General features: G+C 40.4%; 1 protein-coding gene across 3 annotated transcripts in view; it reads right to left on the minus strand.

The window, feature by feature from the left end:
- Positions 1-10,878, minus strand: part of lcorl (ligand dependent nuclear receptor corepressor-like) — a 73,581-nt gene extending 62,703 nt beyond the window's left edge. For 2 of the 3 annotated variants that reach the window (XM_061984450.1, XM_061984452.1), the window contains exons 1-3: positions 10,762-10,878; positions 10,172-10,237; positions 2,656-2,735 (exon numbers count right to left, since the gene is read on the minus strand). In XM_061984450.1, the coding sequence (XP_061840434.1) occupies positions 2,656-2,735; positions 10,172-10,237; positions 10,762-10,855 (240 nt within the window). In that variant the 5' untranslated portion in view covers positions 10,856-10,878. Of the gene's footprint in view, positions 1-2,655; positions 2,736-9,918; positions 10,040-10,171; positions 10,238-10,761 lie in introns of those variants that run through there. The other variant, XM_061984451.1, reaches the window with a different exon arrangement.
- Between the last annotated feature and the right edge of the window lie 606 nt (positions 10,879-11,484).

The raw sequence follows: 11,484 nt of genomic DNA on the forward strand, positions 1-11,484 counted from the left end.
AACATGCTTGTATTATCTTTAAACACCTTTAACTTATTAACAATATCAACTATATGTGTTAAACATGCTTGTATTATCTTTAAACACCTTTAACTTATTACCAATATTAACTATAAGTGTTAAACATGCTTGTATTATCTTTAAACACCTTTAACTTGTGAACAATATTAACTATGTGTTAAACATTCTTGTATTATCATTAAACACCTTTAATTTATTAACAATATTAACTATATGTGTTAATAAACATGCTTGCATTATCACTAAACATCTTTAACTTGTTAACAATATTAACTATGTGTTAAACATGTTTGCATTATCTTTAAACACCTTTAACTTAACAATATTAACTATATGTGTTAAACATGCTTGTATTATCATTATTCACCTTTAACTTGTAAACAATATTAACTATATGTATTAAACAAACTTGTATTTTCATTAAACACCTTTAATTTATTAACAATATAAACTATATGTGTTAAACATGCTTGTATTATCATTAAACACCTTTAACTTGTTAACAAAAACATATGTTTCATAAATAAGTAAATATAAATGATATATATGAATGAGGTAGATCCCCACGACTTGATCAATTGAAAAGTAGCTCGCCTGCAGAAAAAGTGTGAGCACCCCTGGTTTACATACTCCCCATTCCTTTAGAAACAGATGTTGTTATGCAAATAGGAAAAGTCCAAATAAAAAGAGGTGGCGTACAATCTTTCGCCGGAGCGTGCTAAGACACTGTAAGAGGTTACAGGTCGACGGCGTCTCTCCTCAATTGAGTCCAAATTTAATTCTGTCTGTTTGATTCTTTGCTTCTCGTCTTGTTTAATAGATGTCATCAGTGTTTGAACCTGACAATGATACTTACCGTATTTTCCGCACCATTAGCCGCACCTAAAAACCACAAATTTACTCAAAAGCTGACAGTGCGGCTTTTAACCCGGTGCGCTTTATATATGGATAAATATTAAGATTCATTTTCATAAAGTTTCGGTCTCGTAACTACGGTAAACAGCCGCCATCTTTTTTCCCGGTAGAACAGGAAGCGCTTCTTCTTCTACGCAAGCAACCGCCAAGGTAAGCACCCGCCCCTATAGAACAGGAAGCGCTTCTTCTTCTACTGTAAGCAACCACCCGCCCGCGTAGAAGAAGAAAAAGCGCGCGGATATTACCGTACGTTTCATTTCCTGTTTACATCTGTAAAGACCACAAAATGGCTCCTACTAAGCGACAAGGATCCGGTTCATGAAAAGACGCAATCTCTCCATCCTCACACGGATTACTATTTCACAGCAACTGATATTCCTGTGAACCGCACTGTGGATACTGTGGATACAACGGGAGCACGTACGGTGAATATTCGCACCACAGGGAATGAGAAGTCGTCCTTCACTGTGGTTCTAGCTTGCCATGCTAATGGCCTGAAACTTCCACCCATGGTGATATTCAAAAGGAAGACCTTGCCAAAAGAGACCTTTCCAGCCGGCGTCATCATAAAAGCTAACTCGAAGGGATGGATGGATGAAGAAAAGATGAGCGAGTGGTTAAGGGAAGTTTACGCGAAGAGGCCGGGTGGCTTTTTTCACACAGCTCCGTCCATGTTGATATACGACTCCATGCGCGCCCACATCACAGATGGTGTCAAAAAACAAGTGAAGCACACAAATACAACACTCGCCGTCATTCCGGGTGGATTAACCAAAGAACTCCAACCGCTGGATATTGGTGTCAACAGGGCATTCAAATCACGACTGCGAACGGCGTGGGAACAATGGATGACCGAAGGCGAACACACCTTCACTAAGACAGGCAGACAGCGCCGGACGACATACGCCAACATTTGCCAGTGGATCGTAAATGCCTGGGCAGATATTTCGGTCACAACTGTGGTCCGAGCTTTCCGGAAGGCAGGATTCACAGAACTGCTGAACAGTGACACTGACTCCGATGACTTCGACGAGACGGAACCGGCCATTTTGGATCCCACATTTGCCCAACTTTTCAATTCGGACACCGAAGACGAAGAATTCGAAGGATTTACGAATGAAGAATAACTTCAGAAGGTGAGCGCTATGTTTATTTTGTGTGTTGTGACATTAACGTTCGAGCAACATTATGTTGCTATTGCTCTGCACTATTTTGAATTTTACTATGTTTGTGATTGCACATTTGCGTACATTTTGGGACAGAGTTGTTAGAACGCTGGTTTTTAATATATTATTAAAGTTTGACTGACCTATCTGACTGTTTTTTTGACATTCCCTTTAGCGCAGCGTAGGCGCGGCTTATAGTCCGGGGCGGCTTATAGGTGGACAAAGTTTTGAAATATGCCATTCATTGAAGGTGCAGCTAATAATCCGGTGCGCCTTATAGTGCGGAAAATACGGTACTGTTATCACACAGATATCTGTATTGATAAAAGAAGTGATCGTAAAAGATCAGTATGAATATTGGGAAGCCAAACAAAATGACTGGACGGGCCCCACTTTGGGCATCCCTGTTCGATATTCTTTTAAGAAAAATGATAATTACTCTGCCTGCCTATTCTTCTTTTTTCTACTTGCTTATTTAGACTTTCCACGATTGTTTGGACTCATTCCCAATCTCCACGTGGTGATTAGCAAAACACTCCAATCCAGTTCTTACACTGAGTTTGTCCAGGGCGAGGTTGCAGAAGGAGCAGTTGGCTTCTGGGGACCAGTCATCCACCTGCTTGGGTTCACAGCCTGAAACGGGATAAGAGCCGTAAGAAATTGACAAGGAAGTAACGAAGGCCGAGATAAGCTTTAACAGTCTTTGTCGTGTACGGACGACCTTAAGGCCGTATGATTAGGAACCAGACTAAGATATGAGGAGAAAATGTTACACAAACATTCTACAAGGTTTAAAGCTGCTGTATGTCACGGATAGCAGGCTCACGTTTAATTCATTGGCTCAACAGGTATCATCTTTTTTTAAAAACATCTTTTGAGTATGGGCACAGGGAACAATTTTTGAAAGTTTGACTTGCAGATATTAGGGGTGTGAATCTTTTGCACCGAACGGTTCGACCTAATTCCGATTCCTGGGGTGACGATTATGTTCAGAATCGATGCTCGATTCAAACTGATTATTGAAATGTATAATTTGGTATAATAATTATGATGGAACTTTTTTCAAAACAAGTCACAGGTCAGAAAAGCGCTTTATGATTGCATAGAGATGGGCTAAAAATTTGTTTTTTTTTATTGATTCTTGTAAAAACAAATGTAATCGATGAAAAAAAAAATCTAAAAGTTGCATTGAGATGGCCTAAAATGAAAAAAATGTCATTACAAAAATAAAATAATTTTTTTTTAATTGTTTTTAAAAAATCGATAAATAAAAAAATCGGTTTAGAATTGGGATGAATAATCGCGATTCGGATGTGAATAGATTTTTTTGTGCCCTCCTTGTAGCTGTAGCTATATATATACATATATATATATATATATATATATATATATATATATACATACATATATATACATACATACATACATATACAGTGGGGCAAAAAAGTATTTAGTCAGCCACGATTGTGCAAGTTCTCCCACTTAAAATGATGACAGAGGTCTGTAATTTTCATCATAGGTACACTTCAACTGTGAGAGACAGAATGTGAAAAAAAAATCCAGGAATTCACATTGTAGGATTTTTAAAGAATTTATTTGTAAATTATGGTGGAAAATAAGTATTTGGTCAATAACAAAAATTCTACTCAATACTTTGTAATATAACCTTTGTTGGCAATAACAGAGGTCAAACGATTACTATAGGTCTTTACCAGGTTTGCACACACAGTAGCTGGTATTTTGGCCCATTCCTCCATGCAGATCTTCTCGGGAGCAGTGATGTTTTGGGGCTCTCACTGGGCAACACGGACTTTCAACTCCCTCCACAGATTTTCTATAGGGTTGAAGTCTGGAGACTGGCTAGGCCACTCCAGGACTTTCAAATGCTTCTTACGGAGCCACTCCTTCGTTGCCCTGGCGGTGTGTTTGGGATCATTGTCATGCTGGAAGACCCAGCCACGTTTCATCTTCAAAGCTCTCTCTGATGGAAGGAGGTTTTGGCTCAAAATCTCACGATACATGGCCCCGTTCATTCTTTCCTTAACACGGATCAGTCGGCCAGAAAAACAACCCCAAAACATGATGTTTCCACCCCCATGCTTCACAGTAGGTATGGTGTTCTTGGGATGCAACTCAGTATTCTTCTTCCTCCAAACACGACGAGTTGAGTTTATACCAAAAAGTTCCATTTTGGTTTCATCTGACCACATGACATTCTCCCAATCCTCTGCTGTATCATCCATGTGCTCTCTGGCAAACTTCAGACGGGCCTGGACATGCACTGGCTTAAGCAGGGGGACACGTCTGGCACTGCAGGATTTGATTCCCTGTCGGCGTAGTGTGTTACTGATGGTAACCTTTGTTACTTTGGTCCCAGCTCTCTGTAGGTCATTGACCAGGTCCCCCCGTGTGGTTCTGGGATTTTTGCTCACCGTTCTCATGATCATTTTGACCCCACGGGATGAGATCTTGCGTGGAGCCCCAGATTGAGGGAGATTATCAGTGGTCTTGTATGTCTTCCATTTTCTGATAATTGCTCCCACAGTTGATTTTTTCACACCAAGCTGCTTGCCTATTGTAGAGTCACTCTTCACAGTCTGGTGCAGGTCTACAATTATTTTCCTGGTGTCCTTCGACAGCTCTTTGGTCTTGGCCATAGTGGAGTTTGGAGTCTGCCTGTTTGAGGCTGTGGACAGGTGTCTTTTATACAGATAACCAGTTCAAACAGGTGCCATTAATACAGGTAACGAGTGGAGGACAGAAGAGCTTCTTAAAGAAGAAGTTACAGGTCTGTGAGAGCCAGAGATCTTCCTTGTTTGAAGTGACCAAATACTTATTTTCCACCATAATTTACAAATAAATTCTTTAAAATTCCTACAATGTGAATTCTCACAGTTGAAGTGTACCTATGATGAAAATTACAGACCTCTGTCATCATTTTAAGTGGGAGAACTTGCACAATCGTGGCTGACTAAATACTTTTTTGCCCCACTGTATATATATATATATATATATATATATATATATACATACATATTAGGGCTGAAACGACGCGTCGACGTAGTCGACGTCATCGGTTACTCCGCTACTTTTATCTACATTCAGCTCGCTACTCGCTACTAATTTTTATCGATCTGTTAATGCACGCTTTGTTTGTTTTGGTCTGTCAGACAGACCTTCAAAGTGCCTGCCTTACTGGTGACGTTACACTTCGTTCCACCAATCAGATGCAGTCACTGGTGACGTTGGACCAATCAAACAGAGCCAGGGGTCACATGACCTGACTGGCTCCGAGCTAACTTCGGGTGTTACCATTTAGTGGTCAATTGTACGGAATATGCACTGTACTGTGCAATCTACTAATAAAAGTTCCAATCAATCAATCAAAAGTGTGAAGGAAAAAAAGACCCTTTTTTTATTTCAACCGTAAAGACTGACTGCACAGTTCCTGTCTTCACAATAAAAGTCCCGCTCCATCGCGCTTGCACTTTCAAATAAGAGTCTCCGAAAGCCAGCGCAAACAAGCTAGCAAGCTACGGAGTTTGCCGCCAATGTATTTCTTGTAAAGGGTATAAAAACAAATATGGAAGGTGGACAAAAAAGATGCCAAATAACAACCACTTTCATGTGGTATTAGACAGAAAGGAGGAACTTTTTTTCTCCTCCATTTGAAAACGTGGACGTTACCAGCACTGCTTCCTGATTACAATCAATGCAAGTCATCAGAATCAGGTAATACACCAACTTATATTCTTGTCTTCATGAAAGAAAGGAATCTATATGTTAAACATGCATGTATAATTATTAAAACACCTTTAACATGTAAACAAAAACAGCAAAATAAATAAATATAAATTATATACTGTATATATCAATGTATGTATGTATATATATATGTGTGTGTGTGTGTGTGTGTGTATATATATATACACATATATATATATATATATATATGATATGTGTGTGTATGTTACTCAGTACTTGAGTAGTTTTTTCACAACATACTTTTTACTTTTACTCAAGTAAATATTTGGGTGACTACTCCTTACTTTTACTTGAGTAATAAATCTCTAAAGTAACAGTACTCTTACTTGAGTACAATTTCTGGCTACTCTACCCACCTCTGCTAATAATGTTGTTGTATGCACACTGTGTCGAGCGGAAATGGCCTATCATAGCAGCACAACGGCAGCGTTCTTGCCATCACCATCAACTAGTCAATCGTCCGCGTGAGTATACGTTGTCATCATTACACAAAAACATGAATGTGTCATTTGTGTCTGCGTTGTAAATTCATAAACTAAAGCACCGTTTCGCTCTGAGAGGAGCGTTTGGCGTGCCTGTTCAGTGTTTACAAAGACGCGCTCCTCTTTAACGCTAACGTTAATTAGTTGTGCAAATACCTTTTACAACATTAACAATTACGTATACTATGTACAAACGAACAATTAACTTTCACTTTAATCATACTATCATTGTTGTGTTATTAAGCAAAATAAGCAAAAGTTTTACTTTTGTTGAAATGTTTACACTGTTGTTACAGAATATTGCCGTTTTGCACTTTTTTGAATTGGATGTTTATCTTTATTTTTGCACATTTTAAAGCAAAATAAGCAATACTTTTACTTTTGAAATGCTTATACTATTGCAGAATATTAAGATTTGCACTGGATGTTTACTTTTATATTTGCACATTAAAAGCAAATAAGCTACTTTTAATTTTGTTAAATGTTTACATTGTTACAGAATATTTTGTCATGTTGTTGTCAATGTTGACTGAGTGGCCATACTTTTTTTTTGTAAATAAAAGCCATGCCTTTTGAAAAAACTGGCCTACATTTATTTTTTCATCTTCATTTTAAATAAAAAAAATAATCGGTAAAAGGAAAAATAATCTATAGATTAATCGAAAAAAATAATCTATAGATTAACCGATTAATCGAAAAAATAATCTATTGATTAATCGATAGAAAAATAATCGTTAGCTGCAGCCTTAATACATATACATATATACATATATATATATACACACATACATATATATACACACATACATATACATACACATACATATGTATATATACACACACATACATATATATATACATATATATATATATATATATACACACACACATACATACATACATACATACACACATATACATATATATACACATATACATATATATATATATACACACACACATACATACATATACATACATATATATACATATATATATACATGTATATATATATATACATATATATATATATATATATATATATATACATACATACACACAGTACAGGCCAAAAGTTTGGACACACCTTCTACTCATTAAACGTGTTTTCTTTATTTTCATGACTATTTACATTGTAGATTGTCACATCAAAACTATGAATGAACACATGTGGAGTTATGTACTTAACAAAAAAAAAAGGTGAAATAACTGAAAACATGTTTTATATTCTAGTTTCTTCAAAATAGCCACCCTTTGCTCTGATTACCGCTTTGCACACTCTATATGTGGCCTGCCAAATCATTTTATTGTGGACCCCCACGACATGTTAATGTGGTTCGTCCCACTATTTTTACGTGGCCCTCCATGTCATTTTAGCATGTCTTTGCACTTTTTTTGTATTTGGGCAGCCAAATCATTCCATTGTGGACCGCCCCACAATTTTTATGTGGCATGCCACATCATTTATTGTGGTCTGCCACATCATTTTAGCGTGACTCTCTACTTCACTTTAACTTGGCCCGCCACCCCATTCTATGTGGACCGCCAAATCATTTTAAAGTGGCCCTTTCCATAATTTCAACGTGGTCCGCCACTCCATTTTAGCATGACCCTGCATTTCTTTTAAAGGTGGCTTGCCAAATCATTTTATTGTGGACCGCCCCCCAGTTTTTATGTGGCATGCTACGTCATTTAATGTGTTCCACCACATCATTTTATGTGGTCTGCCACATTTTGGTAGACCGCTAAATCATTTTAACGTGGCCCTTTCCACAATTCTTACGTGGCCCGCCACGTCATGTTAGCGTGACACTCCATTTCTTTTATAAGTGGCCTGCCAAATAATTTTATTGTGGACCCCCAATACATTTTAAAGTGGCCCATCCCACAATTTTTACGTGGCCCTCCACGTAATTTTAGCACTTCCCTGCACTTCTTTTGTATGTGGCCTGCCATTTCATTCTATTGTGGACTGCCCCACAATTTTTATGCCACATCATTTTAGCGTGACTCTCTACTTCATCTTAATGTGGCCCGCCAAATCATTTTATTGTGGCTCTTTCCACAATTTTAACGTGGTCCGACACATTTTGTTGGACCATCATCTTATTGTGGCCCTTTCCACAATTCTTATGTGGTCTGCTACGTCATGTTAGCGTGACCCTTCACTTCTTTTATCCGTGGCCTGCCAAATTATTTTATCGTGGACCCCCACTACATTTTAATGTGGCCCACCACATCATTCTAGCGTGTCCCTGCATTTTTTTATGTGAACCGCCACTTCATTTTAGTGTGGCCCGTCCCAAAATTTTTATGTGGTCTGTCACATCATTTTGTGTGACTTTCTACTTCGTTTTAAAGTGGCCCTTTCCACGTCATTTTAGCGTGACCCTCCGCTTCACTTTAATGTGGTCTGCCACAACATTTTATGTGGTCTGCCACATTAAAGTGGTCCTTTCCACAATTTTAATGTGCTCCGCCACATCATTTTAGCGTGACCCTCCACCTCACTGTAATGCCACAACATTTTATGTGGTCTCCTACATCATTTTAGCGTGACACTCTACTTATTTTATATGTGGCCTGCTACATCATTCTATAGTGGACCCCCACAACATTTTAATATGGCCCGCCACATAATTCTAGCGTGTCCCTGCACTTCTTTATGTGGACCGCCATTTCATTTTAGTGTGGCCCGTCCCACAATTTTATGTGGTCTGCCACATCATTTTAGTCTTCTACTTTGTTTTAATGTGGCCCGCCACAACATATAACGTGGTCTGCCCCTTTAAAGTGACCCTTTCCGCAATTTTAATGCGCCCCACCACGTCATTTTAGCATGACCCGACATGCCACATCATTTTAGCGTGACCCTCTACTTATTTTATATGTGGCCTGCTACATCATTCTATAGTGGACCCCCACTACATTTTAATGTGGCCCTTTCCACAATTCTTATGTGGTCCGCCACGTCACGTCAGCGTGACCATTCACTTCTTTTATACGTGGCCTGCCAAATTATTTTATCGTGGACCCCCACTACATTTTAACGTGGCCAGCCACGTCATTCTAGCGTGTCCCTGCACTTCTTTACGCGGCCCGCCAAAATAATTCTACGGTGGACTGCCATCTCATTTTAGTGTGGCCCATCCCCCCAATTTTTATGTGGTCTGCCACATCATTTTAGTGTGACTTTCAACTTCATTTTAATTTGGCCCCGCCACAACATTTTATGTGGTCTGTAGTGCTTTAGTTCTTGTCCTGCGCTGTTATTTTGGAGGGCCCTTCCTGTTTTGTTGGTATTTTCATGTCTTCCTTTTGAGCGCTATTCCCCCACACCCGCTTTGTGTTAGCAAGCAAGACTATTTCAGTTGTTGCTACCCTTCTTTGTGCGGACATTGTTGATTGTCATGTCATGTACGGATGTACTTTGCGGACGCCGTAAGTTTTTGCTGTCGTCCAGCATTTTGTTTCTGTTTGCTTTGTAGCCGGTTCAGTTTAATTTCGCTTTGCATAGCCATTGCCTTTTCCTTTCCCTTTTGTTCATTTTTGGTTTAAGCATTGCATACCTTTTTACCTGCACGCCGTGGTCTGCATATTGGGATCACAACAAACCATCCTCGTCTCACCCGACACTTTCCGACTTTTACAAAGCAATTAACTACCTGCTGCCACCTACTGGCATGGAGTATTACGTGGTTACCCCGATTAGGTGAAGTTGCGTAATTTCCCACTAGTGTGCCGCGGCACAGTGGTTGAAAAACACTGGTTTAGGCGGTAAAGAAAAAGAATGGTGGGATGATGATATTCATGGCTACGCACCATCAAACAAGTTGAGGTCTCTTGTCAACATGGAGCCACAAATCCCCTCTATGATGCTTTCAAAGCCTGCAAGAGAAGAAACATGGACTTGTGACCATTGTGGCTCACTGCTTCTGTCATCTAAGAGAGACAAACGTGCACAGATGTCATGTTAGTGAGACAAACGTGCACAAACGTCATGTTAGTGAGACAAACGTGCACAAATGTCATAGTGAAGAAAGTTGTATTGTGGTCACGTGACCGCAGCTGCTCCAATCCCCTCCCCCACCCTCCTTCACGTTAGCCCAGGTAGTGTCCACAATGCTACCATCACAAGTAGTATAAATAGTGAGTTCCACCTCCATGTGACGTGTGTAAATGTGTGTAAATGTGTTTCAGGTGAGATGAGTAGTTGTGGTGTCAAAGAGACAAAAGTGTGAAGAACATCCTCGCCTGTCACTAAAGAGTTGCGGCTAGCTGGCTGGCTAAGCTAGTTAGCATGCTAGCTCCTAGCTAGTCAGTGAGTGAGCAGCGAGAGAGGAAGCTTGTTAAAGCCGAGCGAGGAGACGCGGAGGCCCGCAGAGGAATAAAGAATGATGTAGAAGACTGACCGACACAGTGGAGCAGCTTGTATCGCCACGAGTCAAGTTCCCGTCGGAAGCCTTTTCTTTCTGCCGTGCATTTGGAGCACGGCACCGCCGCCATTCTGCGTCCTTCTCGCTCTCTCTCTCTCCTCTCTCTCTCTCTCTCCCCTCTCTCTCTCTCTCGCGCTCTCTCTCTCCCCTTTCTCTCCCTCTCTCTCTCTCTCTCTCTCTCTCTCTCTCTCTCTCTCTCTCTCTCTCTCTCTCTCTCTCTCTCTCTACCTCCTTCTCTCTCTCTCTCTCTCCCTCTCTCCCTCTCTCTACCCCCCCCCTCTCTCTCTGCCTCTCTCTACCTCTCTCTCTCCTCCCCCCCCCTCTCTCTCTCTCTCTCTCTTTCCCTCTCTATCTCTCTCCCTCTCTCTCACTCTACTCTCTCCCTCTCTACCTCTCTCCCTCTCTACCTCCTCTCTCTCTCTCTATCTCTTTCCCTCCCTCGCTCCCTTTCTCTCTCCCTCACTCGCTCCCTCTCTCTCTCTCCCTCTATCTCTCTCCCTCTCTCTCGTGCTCTCTCGCCCCCTTTCTCCCCTCTCTCCCCCCCCTCCTCTCTCCCTCTCTCTACCTCTCTCCTCTCTCTCTCTCTCTCTCTCTCTCTCTCTCTACCTCTCTCCCTCTCTCTACCCCCTCTCCTCTCTCTCTCCATCTCTCTCTCTATCCCTCTCTCTCCACCTCTCTCTCTACCTCTCTCCCTCTCTC

Source organism: Nerophis lumbriciformis, linkage group LG25, assembly GCF_033978685.3.
Source record: "Nerophis lumbriciformis linkage group LG25, RoL_Nlum_v2.1, whole genome shotgun sequence".
Classification (NCBI taxonomy): Eukaryota; Metazoa; Chordata; class Actinopteri; order Syngnathiformes; family Syngnathidae; genus Nerophis; species Nerophis lumbriciformis.